Below are 23796 nucleotides of genomic sequence, written 5' to 3'. Positions count from 1 at the left end.
GCGTGGAGCGAGTGGGACCAGCGCCACCAGTGGGTGTGAGCGGTGGCTGCTGTCCTGATCGCCCCTCAGGAGCAGGGGGAGGTGGAGAAGCCCTTGGGCGATCAGGGCCAGCTGCTGCCACTTGCACCTGCTGACAGCGCCAAGTGATCGGGACCGGTGTCAGGTGCCGGCAGTGGGTACGAGCGGCAGCTCCGATGCCGGCTGTGGGTGCGAGCCGGGCCGTCACTGGCAGCAGGTGCGACATGCACCAGGCCTCCAGTGTAAAATAACCTATTACTTTCCCCTTCCTTCTGTCTTTTCACCAGAGACCTTCCTCCAGAGGTCCCTGGACTTTGTTCTTTCTGGAATGGCTGCTCCGGGGCCACTGTCATCTGTGGTCTTGCCTTAGCTTCTTTCCTGAGTTAGACCTATTTCTGAACATCTTACTCTTTTTCTTTCTTGCTGTATGCTCTCATTTTACTGAAGCACAACTTCCTGTGAAAGGAGTATGTGGAAAGTAAATTGTTGAGGCCCTGCATGTGTGAAAATGGCTTATGTAACTCTCATACTTGGTTAACACTTTGGCTGTGTATGGAATTTGAAGTTGAAAGTCATTTTCCTTAGAATTTTTAAGGCATTGCTCAGCTGTCCTCTGGTATCTGCTATTGCTATTGAGATGTCTAATCCCATTTAGATTTTCATTCCTTAAATGACTATATAATTTATTGTCAAAACTAGGACACTTAAGGTGCTTGCCTTGAAAGAATATTAGGATAGCAGCATAACCGGGACTCTCCGGGGTAAACTGGGACATGCAGTCACCTTCTTTAATATGTGACCTGTTTTTCTCTAGTCATTTAGGATCTTCTCTTTGCTTCTTGTGTTCCACATTTCATGATGATATGTCTTGGGAAAATCTTTTTTCATTCATTGTACTAGATCTTTGTAGGTTCATTCCTGTCCTTCGATTTTGGGAAATTTTCATTGTTTCTTAAATAATGTTCTCCCAGCCTTTGTTAGTCAGATGTTTGACATTCTGGATTGTCTTCCAGATTTTTTTTTTCTCACAAATAAGCAAGGGGGATATTATTTTTTCACCTCTTGGTTTTGTATCTGAAAGATTTTTGTATTTACCTTCCAGTCATTCTATTGAAATTGAATTTTTTTCTGTTTGTGTTTAATTTCTTGTTTTACATTTTTTCTCAGCATCCTGTTCTTATGGAAGTGTATTCCCCCCCACCCCACCCCACCCCACCCCCCTTGCTTTCTTGAGTCCCTTTTTTTTCTGTTTGTTTTGGTCTATGTCTGAGGCTTTCTTCAGATGCTGATGATCCTTACCTGTCTCTTCATATTTAAGAGGAAGGCATTCAAAAGTATCTCTGAAAACTGACCATAGCTTTTTTGGCTTCTTTATAATTGTGCTGTGAACTCACCCCTTTTGACTGGAATATTCTCAAATGTCAGAACTAGGACATTTTATTTTCTGGGGAGGGAGAACATGGATCAGCCCTGCAGTCTCTCCAGAAAAGACTCCTCCTATGCTCTGCTGCCTAGATGGTTTAATGTGTGGGCGCTAGCATCCTGTGCCTAGGGAAGGAAGCTGAAGGGCCCAGAGAGAAGCACAGTGTCTTTCCCTTATGCCTCATCCCAGCCTTCAGTGCCTCCGGTTTCTCTGTCTGGCGTTTCTGTGGCTCAATTTTTCCAGAGAATCAAACTTCCTTACCCCCTCTTCACCCCCCACCCTCTCCAGTGAGAGGAAGTGGTGAGGGGGTAATGGAGAGGACCCAGTAGTTCTGCCCCCTCCCCTTCTCCACCTTTCATGGTAACTGCCACTCCAAGAGCTCATCTTCCCAAGGCTTCTGTGGGTCTAATTAGCTCCACCCCCACCTTATTCCCTCTGGGCACTTGATAACTTCCTTTTACTCCTCCATCTCCTGACTGTCTTTGAAAAATTTATGAAAATCTGCTCTCATTAGCTCTTCCTTTCTCTTCTTTCTTGTGGGTTAATACATTTATTTTATTCCTCTACTGTCTTTTAGAGGCTTGCGAAGGGAGAAGAAATAAACTAATGTGTTCAATCTGCCATTTTTAACTGATTCTGGCATACATTTTTCTAGGGAGAATATTATAAATGCTGATTAGATGCTGCATAGTACTAGCAATGCTATTCCTCATGTATGTTGTTATGGGTTAAATAGGTTTCTGTGGGCTGACCTGGAAACCTAACGCTATCTGTGATTTTCCCCTAGAACTCGAGAAACAATCCAGCTTTTCTGAGTTGACTCTCTGGAGGAATTATAACAGGCTAGAACAAAAATATTTCACACATCGCTCCATTTCCCAAGTCACATAGAAAATTACAAATATTGTGTCATCGTCAAAATTAAAAGCTCCAATAACTGTAACCAAAACCTGAATTTTAATGGAAAAGTTTGTTCATAAAGTTCAGCTTATAAAAATTGAACTGAGAAGCAAAATTGAATTCTTCAGCAATATCCCTAAAGCTTCATTTTTTTTCTGCAACTTTTCTGAAAGCAGTTTTTCTAATTAAATTTAAACCCAGTGATAGTGATAGCTGTGGGAAATAGTAATAGCCATGGGAATAGTTTACTTGTATTTTCTTGCTACCTTTTTATTACTACTATACACACAACAGGATCTTTTGAAATATTGGATTGAATAAACTAGACAGCCAGATAGACCAAGAAAACCATCTTCCTAATCACGAATGACTGAGAATAGCCATGCAAGGCACTTGGGTGGTGTAAATGCAAACCAGCATATGTAAAGTACCCAGAGTGCTGGAAAGTAAACACTGCACCAGCCTGGTGTTTGGATTGCAGAGGCCACTGCAAGTGTAATGGATCCACTGCAGTTGTGCGGCTCCTATTTTCAGCCTCCGGAAAGGACATATGGGGCTTTCTTCTAGAGGATCACCCCTTTTGTGTTGGGGCAGCCTTCCACGAGCACTTGCTCCCAGTGGCCATGACAGCCCCAGTCTCAAGGGATCAGAGCTGATTAGGAAAACCAGGAACGGTTGTAATTTCTTATGTGGCTGGAACAAGGTAAGGGCAGTGAAATGCAGTCATTCCATTTCTGTTTTATTTCTCTCTCTCTCTTCTTCTTCTTTATCTAAAAAAAAAAATTTTTTTTATTACTAACCTCTCCCTCTTTTCCCTCCCAACCTTGCTTTTGACAGCATATTGACTAGGGACCAGAAGCCCATTTTTGCTTAGCCTTAAGGGCAGCTGTTTACAGAGTAGCAGTGTTACAGAGGTTTACTGTGTCGTATGTCTGTGTAACACTGGATTTGGATCTTGTATTTAGCTGCCAGAAGTGACTGTGATGAAGTAGGAGAGATAAACTGATAGATTGGCTGCCAGAAAGGTGTTGGGAATCAATCAGATAAACAGGGTAGAGAAATAGCTTGCTGTTTTCTAGTGATAATAAACCAGTGGCCTCTGGTCCCCGCATTTTAAACATAATTGCTATAGTAATAGTGTCTAAAATAAGCAAATGAGAAAACATCACAGGCAGTTCTTTAATTGCAATTGAAATATCCTTTTCCCTTTTACAATTAAGATTCATCTTATATGGAAATTAATATTTTTATAAATTTGTTTTATTTCTTCCAGTGCCTACTTACACAAATGAAAATGAGAGCATGAACTACTTTCATAGGAGTTTATTCCACCTTCTCCATCCTCCCACAGTCTTCAGTTATTTAACTTGGTGAAATATCTGTATTGCTGCCATGCCTTACCTATTAAGCAATTACTTATTATTGTGAAGAAACAAGTTTTATAGTCAAACTAGTGTTATTGACAGATGATTAGCAAGAACTAGTTTATTTTGGTGTCTCCCCTTAGATTTCTCTTAGAAGATTTTTGGAATTTTAATCTCTGTTCCCATTCCCCTACATACTTACAGCACCTATATAGGAGAGATGATATGCAGTTTTATTATTGTAATTTAAAATTCTCCTCTTTTAATGTTTACCTTTTAAATCCATTGCTTCTCTTTACCTAGGACTTTTAAGACCCAGTGCAAATGGTTAGGTCTGTGTGAAAGATACAGATTTATACTCTGATTGCATGCAGTGGACTACCCAGGATTAAGAGGAGAGTAGAAGAGTAGGCTAGAGTTCCTATGGAGTTAATTGTATAGGATGAGAGACTGGTTTTCTGTGTTGTATTTGTAATGCGCACATGCCTTTTTTTAGGTTCTCTCTTAAAATTATTGTGGCTGTGAATGTGTTGGTGTCATATATGGTTAATTCACTTAATAGTTAGCAGGGTAGAGTACTAGCTATGGAAAGCAAGAGAATGAAGTCCACACCTTTAATTATCCTATATAATAAAAGGCTAATATGCAAATTGTCCCCTCAACCAGGAGTTTGACCAGGAGGTGCAGCCCTGCCCTGATAATCCCCCCACCCTGATTGGGGGCAGGGCTGGCCCGCCAATCACCCACAGCCCCTCCACCCCGATCAGGGGCGGGGCAGGCCTGCCAACTTTCCCCGTCCTCTCCCTCTGGCTGGCCCAGCCCGATCAGCCCCAGGGCCGGCCGGCCAGATCGCACCTGTGCATGAATTCATGCACAGGGCCTCTAGTATATAATAAAGGCTTTTGCCTGAGGAAGACCTTCCTGACTGCTGGAGATTATAGGTCAGAAGTTAACTGTGTACCATGATCCTGTTTGTGAGAAGCTGATGCATCTTCCTTTTTGCCACATAGCCCTTCCCACCTGACCTTTTAAAGATTTTCCATTGATATCGATGAGGTGGACAAAACTAATCATAAAAACAATGAAGGGGATGTTGCAGATTCATTGATCCATTTGAAATGAACTGCAGTACAATAAGTCTTCCAAATGGACTTCTGTTCTCAGCTACTGCTCTAGCCACCTTTTTAAGGATATATAAATATGAAAGGGTTAATGGGAATTCAGTCATGCTCTTGCCATTGGGTTGTCCCTTATTTATTGTAGTTTTAGAGATGTTGCTATGCCATTCAAAACTCCTACAGTGTCCTTTTAAAGTTAGTTGGTGCTGGGAGAAATAAATAAACCAGTTGCTTTTTTTTTTCCCCTAGCTCCTTCGAGAACTCATAGAACGGAAGACCAGCTCATTGGATCCTAATGATCAGGTGGCCATGGGAAGGTAATTTAGATATGGCTTTCTATTTATGCAAGCAGCCTACATAATAGTTTCTTCCTTTGATTTCCTTTAATTCTGCCTCCAAGGTAATGATTGGCCCTATGATTATAGAAGTTGAGTAAGATTATAAGAGCTAGAAAGACAAAGTGATGGAAACCCTAATTGTTTACCCTACATTCCCTTAGGTGCAGTTGGAATAAGAGAATATAAATGCATGTTTGTTCTAGGGTTTTTCAAAATCCTTCTTATGCTCTGTGCTCTCTGATTTGGATTGTGACTGTATCTGTATCAGTCTCTGACCAGTGGATAAAAAGAAACCCCAAATGTGTGCTCTCAGCTGTCAGATATGGCACTGCCTACAACAGGTTCCTTGCTCGTAGTTGAATCTGCTTTGTTAGAGTCTGCCCTAATTTAGACCTCCACCCCTCAGTAAAAGCTTCAGCACAATTAGAAATGGAACGTGGCAGCATTACCCAGATGTCAGGGGAGAATGCAAAGTAGTGAAGGAAGGCTCTTGTGTGTATGCTTCATCCTGTGATTGGAAAATAAAAAGGCCATTTAGAGTGCTACCTAATGAATAGTGTACATTTAAATAGCCATGAGCCATAATTTGCAAAAGCCTGAAAGGAAACAAAAGCTGTAAGTGCCAGAGTAGATTCTTTGCAGAGAAACATTTGAAGAATGCAAAGAAAAATTTGTGTTGACGAAATAATTTTGAGTAAAACATTATTTGAATTTTAGGATAGGATGTTGTTGGTATTTTGTGTCTCCCTGGAATGTTATAGAGAGCTGTTCACTATAAATTTAATGTGATAGCGTAAATTGTATTTAAGTGGTGATTATATTGTACATTTATCTCACTTTACAATAAAATAGATTATGGTAATTAAGATTATATTAAGATTACAGTAATTGGATTTCCCTATTCCCCCCCCCCCCCTGTTGAATTTTCATTGTATAAATCAGGTAAGATGACGAGCTTCTACTGTTTCTCCTTCTTCATTTTTCCCCATTTGTTCATATGAGCAATTTATGAAGATTTTTTTAGCCCAGTATCTTTTACTTGAAAAATTAATTCCTTTTCATCTAAAATGATTGTAGAAAACGTAAATCTTGTTTGGATCCTGACTCAAACAAACTAACTGTAAAATTGAGACAATCTGGAACATTTGAAGACTGACTGAATATTTGATAGTAAGGAATTATTGTTAACTGTTTTTAGGTGTGACAGTGGTATTGAGATTATACTGGGGAGAGGGGAGGAGAGCCCTTACCTTTTAGCAACACATTCTGAAATATCACAGATTAAATAAAAAATAGTAAAGTTACTGTAAAGCTGGTATCAGTAGTGGATAATTATTTTAAAAATTAGCAAAAAATGGAAAGCACAAGAAAAAGCAGTTGGGTATTAACAAAGGCAAAATTAGATTTAAAGAATTTATGTGTTTAAACCACACAGGATTTGCAATATTAGTAATAGAACTTGCTGCACAGCTAAAACATTAAAAGCAAACCCAAGCAGCTGTACTCAATTTGATGGGTTTTTCTACAGACTGATAGATTTATTTAGTGCTTGTCACAGCAGCTCCAAATACTAAGGAGCATTGTTAACCAAATTTGCTGTAGAATTTCCCAGCTGCCATTTGTTTTTTTACCATTGCACAAATCTTCTTCAATTGATTAGTCACTTTGGCCCCAGACTATCTTGAGGAACTTCATGTAGGTTGATGATTTCTTTCTGCAGGGTTGTTAGTGGGAAAAATTCCAATTTGTCAATACGTATAACTATTTCTGTTAGTGATGATGCATAACATTGCTTGTGAATTTCCCAGGCAGTGGCTTGCAATCCAGAAGTTACGAAGCAAAATCCACAAGAAAGTAGATAGGAAAGCCAGCAAAGGACGGAAACTTCGGTGAGTTACTTTTCAGAAAAAATTTGAACATATTTGTTAATACCTCTCTTCTCTTGCATTTTGCCTATTATGTCATTTTACTATTTCTTCTGGTGATTCTGTTTTTAAGGATCAGAAAAATAACAAACAATATTTGAGACTTTTTCTGACCCAGTTTTCCTTACTCTAAAATGGAAATAATGGTCTTAGGATTTTTCTGTTCTACTCTTGTAAATGGGTAGGTTATGTAATATCTGCATTTCTCTGAAGGAGAAATAAGTAAACAAGGCAAGATAGTTGAAATGTCTTAGTTTAAAAAAGTGATTTCTGTAGAATGCTATAAAATTTTTGTTTTGGCGTTTTATTTAGAATAGGATTATATTGGTTCATTTCATGATGCTATACATGTACACACTATGCTAAAAAGTTATAATTAAAGATTCCAGAGAATGTTAACAATGTGCTTAAATGAGATGAGAAGTATAATTTTTATGAGAAAACCAAGAAATTTCTGACTATAGGAAAACTCTCAACCCTGTGATTTCTTTAAGGTGTCTTATAAATATGCAGAGAAAAAAAGGAATGAGAATAGGAGTGTTTTAAATCTATGCTTTTAGATTTAGATTCCTTGTAACTATATGTATTACATTGTATCATTCACACCAAGAAACTACTTGTAATTCAGGTGCACATTGAAAAAAATTCTTAAACTCATTGTGTTAGGATAGTTTTAGGCAGGTGGCTAATCCCACATCCTTATTAGAGCCTGCCTGTCATTAAATTCCCTTTGGACAAATATGGATCTCTCTCATTTTTAAATACCTTCAGGGAAGCAGATTTCACAACTACTTTAATGAACCTGTTTGAGTGTTTAACAGAACTTCTCAGGAAATGCTTATTTTTCGATAGCTTTGCAGAAATTACCTTTTTTCACGTGTTGAAATTTCCAAATCTTCATAGTTCCCCAGGTTCGTTTTTAGAGTAGTGGTTAAGAGCATGTACTCGAGAGCCAAACTGCCAGAATTTAAATTCCAGCTTTGACATTGACTAGTAGTTACTTTGGGCAAAACCTTAAACTCTCTGTGCTGGTGCCTTCATCTGTAAAATGGGGGTGATAGTAGTACTGGATTGTAGGATTGCTATGAGGATTAAGAGAGTAAGTATATTTGCTACTCTTAGAACAGTGTCAGGTACATAGTATAAATATTTGTTGCCATTATTACCATTATTATTATTGCTATTATTACTCCAAGACCGGGTCTGTCTCCTGCTCTAGTGTTCATTTACTTGCTGGTTCACATGCATGCGTCTTTTGTACATGTCTCTTCTATACACGCCACCCATGTACGGACTTGAAAAAGAAAGTTATTAATAGTACTGTATAATTGGCCAAGCTTATTCTTTAATTTTGAGATCAGATTTTCCTCCAGTATTGTGCTTTAAAAATTATAGCTATATGAGACAATACATGTTCTCTAGAGAGAGAAGCCCAAGATTTCAAATTAGAAGACTTGGGTTCAAATCCTGGCTCTGTGTGGCTATATAATTTTGCTTGTTCTTTAGTCTCTGTGCCTCACTTTCTCACTTATTAAGTGGAGATAATAATCTCTACTTTAAAGATTTCGTTTGACATTACTTTGGTTGTAAGCCTTCCCCAACTCCATCAGGTATTCCCTTATTCTCCTCTCTGTTGTCTCATAATATCTTATAGTGTATTAAATGCCTAGTTTGTGGGCGGATCTGTTTTCCCCATTGCACCATGAGCTTAAATATAAAGGCCATGTCCATATTAAAAGTTTTTAGGTTGCAAATAAAGGAAACCTATTTAAACTAAAACAAAAAACAACAAGATTTGGTTTGAGGATTAAAATAATGTATAAATGTCTGGTACATAGTAAACATTCGAAAGTGTTAGTTTTTTGTTGTTGTTGTTTCTCTTGTGTGTATCTCTTGGCATTACTGTTGCAAATATATGCTCTTCAAAAGAATTGAGAGAGGAAAATAATGCCTTTTCTACATATTTTACTGTTACAAATTTTAAACTATTGGGACAAGTAGCTATAGTTGTGTGCCTCTTGAGAGCAAGAATTACGCTGCTTTATCCTTTAAGACAATTCCAACCTTATTATCTGCTATAGTGCCTTATAGACATTAGTCAGCCAGAAAATGTTTTTGGATGATTATGACAATAAAATGAACATGCTCATCGGGTAATGAGAAATGGTAGGAAGTCTAAACATAACACAGATTAAGAAACCTGGATGAGTGTTGGAGAAGTGAGCATGGCAAACACCTCAGGAGAGCTATGGGTCTGTTGTTTTCCAAATCAAAATGAATTTATCGCCCTAGCTGGTTTGGCTCAATGGATAGAGTGTTGGCCTGCGGACTGAAGGGTTCTGGGTTTGATTCCAGCCAAGGGCATATGCCCGGGTTGCGGGCTCGGTCCCAAGTGGGGGGCGTGCAGGAGGCAGCCAATCAATGATTCCCTCCCATCATTGATATTTCTGTCTCTCTTTCCCTCTCCCTTCATCTCTGAAATCAATTAAAAAAAAGAAATATATTTTAAAAAATGAATTTATCAGAGTTGTTATTTATTAGGTTAAAAATTTTAGAAAAAAAAGGGTTTTGTTTTAATAGCAACTGCTTTTCTTATATTTATTAAACCTCATTAAACTGTTCATCAGAGGTATGTGTTACTAATATATTTCTGTGTTTGTAGCATTTTGATAGTGATTGAGATTATAAATCTCCATAAATCCAGAGGCATTTGACATCTTATTCTGACAACAGGCAAGCAGGAGATAGACATTCTACTCAAACAGGACTAAACATAAAAAGATAAGAAGTGATTTTTTAAAAGATAAGAAAGGTTTCTTCTGAAGTTCTAGGAGCCATATTAGGAGCTGGATAAGACCCATTCTGACCTTGAGGGGCATGTAGTCCGGAGACATGGCAGACAATTAGCCAGTAAGTGATGCTGTGTGGGAAGTGCTATGGTAGAGATCATCCTGGTACAGGGGTTACCTGACTCACTCTGGGAGAACGCAGACTGCTCAGGGAGACTTCCTGTAAGGTTCAGCATCCACACTTCACACTGAGCAGTCTAGGAACAGTTAGCCAGTGAAAGGCCAAAAAGAACAACGTTTGCAAAAATGTGTCTTGAGAGTATACATGGCCATGTGGGGAACTGCAATTACTTTGTTTTGGGAGAGACCTAAAGTGAATAAGAAATGAGGCTGTATGCGTAGTGAGTGCTCGATCATAGCCAGTTGAAGAAACTTGGACTTGATTCTGTAGACTATAGTGCGTCATTTAGGACTTTGGGCAGAGGGATGTTATCACATTTCAGTTGCATTTTAGAAAGATGAAAGGAGATGAGGAAAGTGAGAAGGTTAGAGTTGACTCTCAAGAGTTTTCAGAGGGAAGCTGGAAGAGGAAATCGATTTTTTGTCTTTGAGGGAGGGAGTAGATTCAGTTTTTTAAGATGCTGAGTTTAACACAACCTTGAGAAATTCAGGTGCAATGTGGGGTCCCTAGATTGGATCCTAGAAAAGAGAAAGGACATTGGAGTAAACATGGGTGAAATTTGAGTAAGATATGTAATTTAGTTGATAGTATTATACCAGTGTTAATTTCCTGATTTTGACAATTACACTATGTTTAGGTAAATTATTAACATTAGAGGAAGTTGGGTGAAGTTAAACATGAATCTCTACTATATGTTTGCAGCTTTTCTATAAGTCTAAAATTATTGCAAAATGAAAAGTAAAAAGAAAAGTAATGAATGTGGTCATGTGTTTTGGTTTTTCAGTTTTGTCATCTGTGTTCACCTGGCTCTCGACCATAAACATGAGGGATGTGGTCAGAATCAGAGAATGATCTTTACTAATAGTATTAGTGATAGCTAACATTTATAAAACTCTCACCGTTGGGCCCTGCAGAGATAGAAAAAGCACAGGCTGTGATGCTAAACTGTCTAGGTTTGAAATCTGACTCTTCCACTGACTGGCCTTGAGACCTGGGGCATGTAACTTTATATCTCTGAGCTGCAATTTCCTCATCTATGAGGAATGAAAAGTCACATCTCATAGGTTGTTGTGCAGGTTAAATTAGCTAATTCATGTAAAGTGGTCAAAGAAAACAACTTACCCAGCATTACAGAGCTAGTTAGTAGCAAACAGGGATTTGAGCTAATTGGTCTGATTCCAGAGCCCATGCATATAACCTCTGGATGTTGAATTGTTTCTCTGGCAGGACCAAGTGGCCACAGCAGGCGCCAGAATGACAGCTGGGCTACATTAGCATTCTGCCCTGAAAGATTAAACCAAGTGGCCCAAGCTAGATGAGAATATTATGAATACTTCCTTAAATTAGACCTCAACTAGCTATCATCATTGATACTAGGTTCTACCATTGAGCAAGTTTTGCGCTTTGTTTGTGATAGGGTTGCAAAGATAAGACTTCCAGAAATGTTATAACAACAATGAACATTACCCTGTGGAAATATTAGTTGAAATGTAGCAGGTCAGTGGCATCAGCCTGGTCAGACTGAGCATGGCACCTTGCTGGTTGGATACTGGAAAATAATTTACAAAAAAGAAGAATATTTTGGTCTGGCCGCAGTGGCTCAGTTGGTTGAGCATTGTCCTGTGCACCAAAAGGTTGCATATTTGATTCCCAGTCAGGGCACATACCTGGGTTGAGGGTTTGATTCCTGGTTGAGGAGCATATGGAAGGCTCACGGTGTTTCTCTCACATTGATGTGTCTCTCTCCTCCCTTCCCCACCCCCCCCCCCTCTTCCTCTCTCTAAGCATCTCCTTGGAAGAGGATTAAAAAATGTATATATTTTGATTTTTAGAAATAATTATAACATAACTATTGATTATCAGTATTTTACACAGCAGCATATATAAGTGGATTTGACTGTGATTTAATCAGAATCTGTAATGTAAATGAATTAGATTTTCAGGTCTTTAATAATGAGATGTCTACTGTGTTTGTCTCTATTCTTCTGCACAGAATTACATTTATCTTTTCTTAGTATGATTGGTAAAAGGCGTTTTAATACTAAAACATGCATTCATCCTCAGCAGTACTGAGAGTAGATGAAATGCATTGCTTTAAGTACACATTACTAAATGTCTTTAATCTGATAACTTCTTAAAGCTTGTCTTTCATCATGCAGTTAATAGTTATTGAATATATTGTATTACAGTGTAAAGGTATTCCACAGAGCAGTGCCATCCAATAAAAATATGTATTATAGCCCTAGCCAGTTTGGCTCGGTGAATAGAGGTCAGCCTATGGACCGAAGGGCTCTGGTTCAATTCCAATCAAGGGCACGTACCTCGGTTGCAAATTCCTCACTGGCCTGCACCATGCTAGTGGAGAGGGAGGAAGGTGTGCAGGAGGCAACCAATCGATGTGTTTCTCTCACATCGATATTCCTCTGTCTTTCCCTCTCTCTCCCACTCTCTCTAGAAATCAATGGAAAAATATCCTCAGGTGAAGATTAAAAATAAAAAATAAATAAAAAAAATACACACACACACACATTATGTATTACATATGTAATTTTAAATGTTCTAGCAGCCACATTGAAAAACTAAAAAGAAACAGTGTATCTTAGATTTACAGCACATCTCAGTTCAGATAAACCACACTTTAAGTGCTCAGTAGCCATAGGTGGCCAGTGGCTACTGGATTAGACAATACAACTAGGGAGTATAGTTCATAGTCTTTGTCCAGAAAGTGAATTATTGCCTTTGGACACAGCCAAGAATAGTATTCATTTTTAGATGGACACCAAAGTTTGGTGAAACCTAAGGTATTAAAATATATCTATTAACAGTATTTATGTTTTATACTTATATAAAAAGGTTAGGTAAATACAGGTATCCCCCAGAAAATATGTACACTCTTTAACAGCTGATAGCCCAATTCTGAAAATGAAATGTATTTTGGGAGAACCAAGATGGCGGCATAGGTTAATGACGGAGTTTGCTGCTTTGAACAACTACTTCAAAAGTGAAACTAAAACACGGAACGGACATCACCCAGAACCACAGGAACGCTGGCTGAGTGGAAGTCCTACAACTAGGAGGAAAGAGAAACGCACACGGACACTCAGAGGAGGCGCAGTGGTGAAGTCAAATTCTGAGGTGCGGAGTGCGCAGAGCGGGCTGGCGGCGGAGGGCGCGGTTGTTGTTTTCAATCGGGAGGGAGTCGCAGACTCTGAGCACCAGATCCGGGCGAGTCTTTAGGGACCCAGACTCAAACGGGAGAAGCGGGACTGTCTGCCTTCGGTCAGAGCCAGTGCAGCTTTCTCTCCGAGCTTTGCAGCGGGTGCTGGGACTCAGAGAGGCAGAGCCCCTGGGGACAGGACTGAGAGCCGCCATAACTGCTCTCTCCGGCCCACCCTGTTGATCCTGTGCGACCCGCCCCGCCCAAGCCCTGCACAGAGGCATTTGCCGGATAGCCTCAGGCAAAGGCTAGATTAGCACCTCCCTAGAGGACAGAAGTTCTCTCACTGCTGACACAGCTGATTCTCATAGCCACTTGGCCTGGAGGTCAAACCCTCCCTGGAATTAGCTACAACAATCAGGATTTAACTATAAGACTTCGAACAAAGACCACTAGGGGGTGCACCAAGGAAGCATAACAAAATGCGGAGACAAAGAAACAGGACAAAATTGTCAATGGAAGATATAGAGTTCAGAACCACACTCTTAAGGTCTCTCAAGAACTGTTTAGAAGCTGTCGATAAACTTAATGAGATCTACACGAAAACTAATAAGACCCTCGATCTTATATTGGGGAACCAACGAGAAATTAAGCATACACGGACTGAAATAACGAATATTATACAGACGCCCGACAGCAGACCAGAGGAGCGCAAGAATCAAGTCAATGATTTGAAATGCGAGGAAGCAAAAAACATCCAACCGGAAAAGCAAAATGAAAAAAGAATCCAAAAATGCGAGGATAGTGTAAGGAGCCTCTGGGACAGCTTCAAGCGTACCAACATCAGAATTATAGGGGTGCCAGAAGATGAGAGAGAGCAAGATATTGAAAACCTATTTGAAGAAATAATGACAGAAAACTTCCCCCACCTGGTGAAAGAAATGGACTTACAGGTCCAAGAAGCGCGGAGAACCCCAAACAAAAGGAATCCAAAGAGGACCACACCAAGACACATCATAATTAAAATGCCAAGAGCAAAAGATAAAGAGAGAATCTTAAAAACAGCAAGAGAAAGAAACTCAGTTACCTACAAGGGAATACCCATACGACTGTCAGCTGATTTCTCAACAGAAACTTTGCAGGCCAGAAGGGAGTGGCAAGAAATATTCAAAGTGATGAATACCAAGAACCTACAACCAAGATTACTTTATCCAGCAAAGCTGTCATTCAGAATTGAAGGTCAGATAAAGAGCTTCACAGATAAGGAAAAGCTAAAGGAGTTCATCACCACCAAACCAGGATTATATGAAATGCTGAAAGGTATCCTTTAAGAAGAGGAAGAGGAAGAAAAAGGTAAAGATACACATTATGAACAACAAATATGCATCTATCAACAAGTGAATCTAAGAATCAAGTGAATTAATAATCTGATGAACAGAATGAACTGTTGATTATAATAGAATCAGGGACATAGAAAGGGAATGGACTGACTATTCTTGGGGGGGAAAGGGGTGTGGGAGATGTGGGAAGAGACTGGACAAAAATCGTGCACCTATGGATGAGGACAGTGGGTGGGGAGTGAGGGCGGAGGGTGGGGCGGGAACTGGGAGGAGGGGAGTTATGGGGGGGAAAAAAAAGAGGAACAAATGTAATAATCTGAACAATAAAGATTTAATTTAAAAAAAAATCAGCACATGTAGTATTAAGTTACATAGATCCAGGTACAACTTGAATTACATGCAATTCATATGAATTTTATGAATTACATTAAAATAACATAATCTTAAAATTATCAGGAATGTTTCACTTAATTATTTGGTCTCTAGTGGAATGGCTGAGTTACTTTGTTTTCGTCTAGTCTTCTCCTTTGTGAGCTATCCTTTTTTTAAATAAAACTTGATGAAAAAAAAAAAAGAAATGTATTTTAACAAACACTGCTTTTGTAATTATTCAGAGTGTGTGTATACATTTTTTTTGAACACCCTAAAGTTATACTCTTACATATATATATGTTTTAACATATCTTTATTGATTTCAGAGAGGAAGGGAGAGGGAAAGAGAGATAGAAACATCAATGATGAGCGAGAATCATTGATTGGCTGCCTCCTGCATGTCCCCTACTGGGGATCAAGCCCGCAACCCAGGCATGTGCCCTTGGCTGGAATCGAACCTGGGATCATTCAGTCTGCAAGCTGACGCTCTATCCACTGAGCCAAACCAGCTAGGGCTACTCTTACATATTGACATAACCTTTGGGAGGGCATTTTGACTCAGTTTTTAATTTTAAATATGTATGGCTTTCACTTCATCAGCAGTTTCACAATTTACCCCACAGAAATATGTGAACAAACATAGAATAATTTGTATAACTATCTGGAGTAATGTTTAAGGGAGTAACGTTTAGTACATTGCTAAGGGCACAGTGTATCTCCGTTTGGGGGCTGAGATATAAATGGATCTGTGTGAACTGCTGTCATTTACAAGGTGCTGTTACCAGACTTTTCTCCTGGGGAGGAAAAAGGGTTCTGTAGCTGTGAGTGTTACATGCCTATCTTTGTCCCCTACTCAGCTCTGGAGCCAAATGTTCCGAGTTTGTTAGCTCATAGAATGTGCTTCCTTTTCTAGTTTATTAGTTACTAATGTTGCTGCCTGTTTCCTGCTTTATTTAGGTTTCATGTCCTTAGCAAGCTACTGAGCTTCATGGCACCTATTGACCATACCACAATGAATGATGACGCCAGGTGAGTAATAGATTAATTATGTGTCTCAAATGGCTTCATGACAGCCTTATATTGACCTGTTCTACAGCCCATCACCCTCTCCATTTCTTCTTATCAGTTAACCATTTGTCATTGGCATCATAGCAAGGGTACTTGTCACATCTCTTCACTCGCATAATTACTGTAAAACCAAAACAAAATTTCCATACATCTCAATGTTGCCTCTGGTAGATTTTTGTTTGATTTTGCTGTTTTGTTTTGTTTTTAACTTTAGCCACCTGCCCAGTGCACCTGAGCTCTTGTCTAGGACAGACAGGTCAGGACAGCACATGCACTTGATTTATGTTCAGGGGTTTTGTGCATATGCTGTCCATTTAAAAATGGCAGTAGAGATGTGATTTATGTTGTGTGTGTTCAAGCTGCTGTTGAGGATTGTTGTGTGTGTTTTTTTTAAGTATTTTTATGAAAGAAGTACATGCTCACTTTATAAAGCTGAAAAAAAATAGAAATGTATACTTATAATATTAGAGTTCAGAGATAACCATTTTAAAAATAATTCCTTCTATATTTATTAGCTGGCAGACCTATATAATAAAAGGCCAATATGCAAATTGACCAAATGGTGGAACAACCAGTTGCTATGACATGCACTGACCACCAGGGGCACAGACACTAAAGACAGGAGCTGCCCCCCTGGTGGTCAGTGAGCTCCCACATGGGGAGTGCAGCTCAGCCAGAAGCCAGAAGCCAGGCTCCTGGCTGGCAAGCACAATGGTGGTGGTGTTGGGAGCCTCTCCTGCCTCTGCAGCAGCACTAAGGATGTCCGACTGACAGCTTAAGCCCGCGAGCTCCTGGACTGTGAGAGGGCGCAGGCCAGTTGAGGGACCACCCCTTCCCTCCCCGGTGCACAAATTTCGTGCACCAGGCCTCTAGTCTACACTAATAAAAGAGAAAAATGGTAATTGGCGTACGACGATACCCTTTTCATTGGCTAATCAGGGCTATATGCAAATTAACTGCCAACAAGATGGCGGTTAATTTGCATATGTAGGCACAATGCAGGGAGGCGAAAGGGAAAGCAGGAAGAAGCCCCCTGCCACTGACAGTGATCGGAAACCCAGGGGGGAGCTAAGAGCTGGGGGGCAGGGCAAAGGCGGCCCTGGGACTGCCTTTGCCCTGCCCCCCAGCCATGATCGGAGAATCAGGCGCCTTTGCTGCCCTGGCCAGTGATAGTAGGAAGTAGGGGTGGAGCCAGCGATGGGAGCTGGACACGGTCGAAGCTGGCAGTCCCGGGAGCTAGGGGTCCCTTGCCTGGGCCTAAAGCGGAGCCCACGATCGTGGGGCCGCTGCAGCTGCGGGTCCCCGCTGCCCGAGCCGGAGGCCTCAGCCAGAGGCATTAGGCCTGGGCAGGGGCGGAGCCTGCAACCGCGGGGAGCTGGGGGTCCCCTGCCCAGGCCTGACACCTCTGCCGGAGGCCTCAGGCCTGGTCAAGGGGCTGATCCGGTGATTGGTGATCGGAGGGTGATGAGGGTCAACTCCACTGGCCGAGGCATCAGGCCTGGGCGGAGGGCTGAGCCGGGGATTGGGGGGATATGATGGTCCCCTTGCCCAGGCCTGAAGCCTGGGTCAGAGGCGTCAGGCTTGGGCGGGGGGTGGAGCAAGCGATCAGAGGGAGATGGGGGTCCCCTGCCCAGGCATGATTCCTGGGCCAGAGGCCTCAGGCCTGGGCGGGGGCCAGAGCCAGTGATCGGGGGGAGATGGGGGTCCCCTGTCCAAGCCTGACACCTCTGGCGGAGGCGTCAGGCCTGGACAAGGGGCCGATCAGGCGATCGGAGGGTGATGGGGGTCTACGCCTCTGGCGGAGACATCAGGCCTGGGCAAGGGGCCGATCCTGTGATTGGAGGGTGATGGGGGTCAACGCCTGAGGGCTCCCAGTATGTGAGAGGGGGCAGGCTGGGCTGAGGGACACTCCCTCCCCACACACACACCCAGTGCACGAATTTCGTGCACCGGGCCCCTAGTCTATATAATAAACGCCTAAGCGACCAACCGTTATGGCGGAACTACCAAAATGACCGGTCGCTCTGATGCGCACTGATCACCAGGGGGCAGACATTCAACGCAGGAGCTTCCCCCTGGTTGCTCAGCCAGAAGCCAGGCTCACAGCAGCACTAAGGAGCAGTGAGCTGAGTGGTAAGGAGCGAGCAGGCAGGCAGTAAGGAGCGAGAGATCCTGGATTTTGAGAGGGATGTCCGCTTGATGGCTTAGGCCCGATCTCCCTAAGCCGGCAGGCAGACATCCCCCGAGGGGTCCCAGACTGCAAGAGGGCACAGGCTGGGCTGAGGGGACCCCCTCCCAATGCACGAATTTCATGCACTAGGCCTCTAGTCTATTATAATATAACTAGGGGCCCGGTGCACGAAATTCGTGCACTGGGTGTGTGTGTGGGGGGGGGGGTTTGTCCCTCAGCCCAGCCTGCCCCCTCTCACATACTGGGAGCCCTCAGGCGTTGACCCCCATCACCCTCCAATCGCAGGATCGGCCCCTTGCCCAGGCCTGACGCCTCTGGCCTAGGCGTCCCACCCGGGCAGCGGGGACCTGCAGTGGCAGCGAGGGGTGCCGCGATCACGCGGGCTCTTCCCCTGCCCCTGCAGGACGCCTCTGGCTGAGGCGTCCGGCCCAGGCAGCAGGGACCCGCAGCTGCAGCGGCCCCACGATCGTGGGCTTCGCTTTAGGCCCAGGCAAGGGACCCCTAGCTCCTGGGACTGCCAGCTTCGACCGTGCCCAGCTCCCATCACTGGCTCCACCCCTACTTCCTGCTATCACTGGCCAGGGCAGAAAAGGCACCTGATTCTCTGATCATGGCTGGGGGGCAGGGCAAAGGCGGCCCCAGGGCCGCCTTTGCCCTGCCCCCCAGCTCTTAGCTCCCCCCTGGGTTTCCGATCACTGTCAGTGGCAGGGGGCTTCTTCCTGCTTTCCCTTTCGCCTCCCTGCATTGTGCCTACATATGCAAATTAACCACCATCTTGTTGGCAGTTAACTGCCAATCTTAGTTGGCAGTTAATTTGCATATAGCCCTGATTAGCCAATGAAAAGGGTATCGTCTTACGCCAATTACCATTTTTCTCTTTTATTAGTGTTGACTAGAGGCCTGGTGCACAAAATTTGTGCACTCGGAGGGGGTGCGTCCCTCAGCCCGGCCTGTGCCCATTTGCAGCCCAGGACCCCTTGGGGGATGTCCACCTGTTGACTTAGGCCCACTCCCCAGGGGATCAGGCTTAAGCTTGCAGTCAGACATCCTTCTGGCAGCCAGAGAGCCTTTGGGGGATGTCCGACTAAAGGCTTAGGCCCCCAAGGGTCGGGCCTAAACTGTTAGACATTCTTAGTGCTGCCACGGAGGTGGAAGAGGCTCCTGCCACCACCTCCGCACTGGCCAGCCATGAGCCAGCTTCTGGCTGAGTGGCACTACTCCTCGGTCTGACCTAAACCCTAGAGATTAGTACTTCATTTTACAACTTTTTCTCAGTTTATAGGCAGCAGCAAACTCAGACCACACAGTCGGGTATGTGAGAAATGTTGCTTTCTTTATTGTTTAGTAACCAAACCTAACTTCAACTTCAGCCCCCATTCTGCCAAGTGAAAAAACAAAAACAAAATATTATTTAACTTAGGTTTCCCACCCCCTTCTCTGGAGTTGTACTTCCATGTCAGACAGTTTATATCTCAGGCAGAGGTGCCAAAGAACCGAGCAGGGTCAAGAACACCTGGACCTCAGTCTTCTGTCTGGGCTGGCCCCCACCCAGCTGCCCTTGACCCTCACCTCAGAGCTCAAGTCCATGCTGATCCCTTGTATATTCTCCTCATCTGGGCCTTGAGGCCTCTTGAGTCCAATTTGCTCTCTCCCTCCCTCCCTGCCACCTTCTCTCTCTCTCACACAAAGAGCTATTGGGTTTTCTGGGGTGAAGTCCTCTGACACCTCCTCAGCCCCGTTGCATGGACACCATCTTGGTGCCTTGGTCACGGCCACAAAGCTGTGTGGCTGCTCTCAGACCCTCCGTCTCCTGCTGCCTTAGGGAGTGACTCAGTGGGAGGGGAGGGTCACAGTCCTTTTTACATGGCCGCCAACCAACACTCAGTGTTCCTTCCCTCTAGTTCTCCTTCTCCTCCTCACCCCAGTCCAGGCACGTCTATGGGCAGGGCAGGGGAGGGTGGGAGGCAGGCGTGTCTCTGACCCAGCACACAGGCTTCCAGATCCACTGCTCCCCCAGGAGGTCTTCCACGCTCTGGACCTCAACACCCAGAACCTGCCCCCTCTCAGCTGTAGGTCTTTGCCTGCAGTGGTCAGGTCTGTTTAGAGCAGTGGTTCTCAACCTTGGCTGCACATTAGAATCACCTGGGAATCTTTTGAAAATCCTGATTTCTGGGCCTCATCCTCCGGAAATTCTGTTTCTTTGTTACTAATGTTGTGACCGCACCCCATAACAAAGAAACAGAATTTCCAGAGGATGAGGCCCAGGAATCAGGATTTTAAAAAGATTCCCAGGTGATTCTAATGTGCAGCCAAGATTGAGAACCACTGGTTTAGAGGCTTGATGTCAAGAAGTGCCTCTTTGTTCTCTGGTTTCTGGAGGCGGTCAGCGTGGAACATTCCTGCCTGGACTGGGGAGGGGTCTCTGGGTGTTAAGAATACCAGGAGGGGGAGCACAGACTCCTCCTAGAGCTCCGAGATGGGAAAGGCAGCACCCCCTCACCTCTAACCCCAGGACGTTTCTTTAGAAGCAGAAGCCTCATCCTGTGCAGGGGCCTGTGCTGGCTGCCTCAGTTTCTCAGAGACAACGAATCTGATGAACATCTTTTCCCCACTGCAGTAGCTGCTTCATCTGTTCGTTCTCGCATTTTTCATTAGCTGCTAAATCGCCCCTGTGGCTGCAAACCTGTTGTGCCTGACTCAGCCAGTGGGGAGCTATGGGAGCTGTGCAGGGACAGGGGAAGGGGGAGGGGGGCCCGGCCTGCAAAGAGGGTCAGTGGTGCCTGCCGGCCTGTCTCAGAGGATGTGGCTTAGGTTAGGTCCTGTCCTTTGGCGACTTTAGGAGGGGAGGCCGTGTCCTCGGCTCCCCACTTTGACTCAGGGGCGGAAGTTCTCCTTGCTCTCTGGCCTCATAACTCAGTGGATCGTAGTGGGATGTGGCAGGCAGGCAGGCAGCTTCTGCGACTGCACACAGGCGCCGGCCGGAGGTTTCTACGGCTGCACACGCTGTGGGCAGGCGGCTTCTGCAGGCGGCTTCTGCGGCCGCACACGGGCGCGAGCTGTCGGCTTCTGCTGCCGCACACGGGCGCGGGCAGGCGGCTTCTGCGGCTACACACGGGCGCCGGCCTGCAACCGGGACCGGATTGGGTCACGGGCAGCGGGCAGGCGGCTTCTGTGGCTGTACACGGGCGCCGGTCTGCGGCCCGGACCCGATAGGGTCACGGGCGGTGGGCAGGCGGCTTCTGGGGGGTCCGGGGTTGCCACCTGGCCTGCACCCCAGCCCTCCCGCCCTCTGATCGCCTGGGCGCAGGCCCTCCCGCCCTCCGATGGCCATGGCGATCGCTGGGCGCAGGCCAGCCCGCAACCCCAGCCCCTGGGGTGGAGGTTGCCACCGGGATGGCAATCACCGGCTGGGGGGTGGGGAAAGGCGGCCTTTGCCCACCCCCCAGCTCTTGCCTGCCCCCTGGGTTGCGGATCACCATTCTTCAGTCCTTCCCCTTTCGCCTCCCATCATTGGGCGTATGTAAATTAGCCGCCATCTTTGTTGGCGGTTAACCGCCATCTTAGTTGGCGGTTAATTTGCATATCGTCCTGATTAGCCAATGGGAAGGGTAGCAAAGTTGTGGTTAATTACCATGTTTCTCTTTTATTAGATAGGATACTTTTGTAAGATTGTTTATTTCTCTACCATTTATTTATATCAGTATGGACTCATACTTTCCTGTTTTATTTAGTGAATTATAATCTATTAGTGTCATTGTTTATTTTGATTTTAAATTGTCCCATATTAATGGAAGCCCCTTCAAGCTGGCTTGTGCCCTTTTGAGATGTTCCTAGTTATTCTTTGAGCACTTCCTTACCATCTGGCACAAAAACGTTATTCTAGGCTTATCTTATACTTTCCCTGTCCTAGCTCTGGAATCAGTCTTTCTCCAAGGAGCCCTGATTCTTTTCAGTTGATTGTGGTATTTAGAAACCAAAATCTGGGTGCCAGGGGTGCTCATTGTCACTAGGCTCTTTGAACATTCAGAACTAGGAAGTGTGTGTATACATGCATAGGAGATAACCACTTTTAACATTTCAGAATATTTTCTTTTAGTCTTTTGAGTTAATTTGCTTTTTGTATGTTCTTGTTTTTCTTTCTTACATAATTAAAATTATATTCCATTACTATGAATTTTTTCTTTAAATACTTTGTATGCTGTGAACATTATACCATTAAAACCATTCAAAAATTTGTAATGACTATATACACTTTTTTTTTTTAAATGTATTTTATTGATTTTTTACAGAGAGGAAGGGAGAGAGATAGAGAGTCAGAAACATCGATGAGAGAGAAACATCGGATCAGCCGCCTCCTGCACATCCCCCACCGGGGATGTGCCCGCAACCCAGGTACATGCCCTTGACCGGAATCGAACCTGGGACCCTTCAGTCCACAGGCCGATGCTCTATCCACTGAGCAAAACCGGTTTCGGCGACTATATACACTTTTAAATATTATTTATTTAGCCATTCACTAATTATTGGGCATATAAATTATTTTTAATTATAATTGTTGTAAATAATGCTGTGCTTGACATTTTTAAACATAAATCTTTACCAAATGAATTGATTGTTTATAATGTGGCACATGTGGGTTTTGCCAGCTTTATACCTCAAAGTACATTTAACCCTTTTATCTGCATATATTTAGTTTACTACTAAATCCTATCAGGTTCCCCTCCTCCCCCTTGCCTGCAAGTTTAGGTGAGCACTGTGATTATTAATTTTTTGTTTGCTTTGTTCAATGCTTTGAGTGTAAACAGCTTGTGGGTAGTTCTGAATATGTTTATACTCAGAACTTTGTGACCTCTTATTTTCTCTTGTGCTTTGCAAGTGAATGCCTATGTATGGCTGTTTTTGTTTTTCCTTATTCATTTTTTAAAACAGCATTAAATGAGTATATTTTGCACCCCTCCCTGTGTTACCAAATTTCCCTTTGGGGCTTTTCTTTCTAGATAAACTATGGATACTGCTTTAAATGCCTTTATGTGCCTTCAGGTCTCCTTTGTTAGTTAATCTCATATAATTCCTGGGCCAGTAGATTTTTATTCCATTAGGAGGTAGGCAGTTGGCTTCTCTTGCAGGTTTGATAAGCATTCTCAGTATTGAGAGAAAAAAGAAATCCCACTTTGCCACGTACTACGTGTTTGCATGTGAGGAAAGATATTACCATGAGCCTAAAAATGGTCACTGGCTTTGCTAAACTCTTGGGTACCCTTGGCAAGGGACAGCTCAGCTCCCAGAGCATCTACTGTTTGTCCTTCAGACTCATTTTACTAAGAGGCCAAAATATCACGGGATGTTGTAGAGACAGTGATCAGTGGGCTAAGGAGAAGAGGCTTGCCATCTCGTTGGTAGAGAATTCCCCTAAGCACATTGTTACCACCAAGAACAGGTCAGAATGTCACTTGCAGGATGTACACGAGTGCTGTTCACTTCTGTGACTATTGAGGGGCCCGAAGCTTATCAAGGACATTTCAGAAGCAGCTTACTTTACATGGCGTGAATACCCTGGTGCTATCAAACCAGAGGGAGTATGAAGTAAAATTCAGATGATCTCTTCTTATAGT

General features: G+C 43.5%; 1 protein-coding gene across 1 annotated transcript in view; it reads left to right on the top strand.

Moving 5' to 3' along the window:
• AATF (apoptosis antagonizing transcription factor) overlaps window positions 1-23796 on the top strand; it is a 95327-nt gene that overhangs the window by 56286 nt on the left and 15245 nt on the right. The window contains exons 9-11 of the mRNA XM_059669712.1: window positions 5073-5140; window positions 6970-7050; window positions 15883-15954. Coding sequence (XP_059525695.1) covers window positions 5073-5140; window positions 6970-7050; window positions 15883-15954 — 221 coding nt within the window. The remainder of the gene's footprint in view (window positions 1-5072; window positions 5141-6969; window positions 7051-15882; window positions 15955-23796) is intronic.

This window comes from Myotis daubentonii, chromosome 16, assembly GCF_963259705.1.
Source record: "Myotis daubentonii chromosome 16, mMyoDau2.1, whole genome shotgun sequence".
Lineage (NCBI taxonomy): Eukaryota > Metazoa > Chordata > Mammalia > Chiroptera > Vespertilionidae > Myotis > Myotis daubentonii.
Note: the sequence above shows the minus strand (reverse complement) of the source record. Positions and strands in the feature narration are given on the sequence as shown.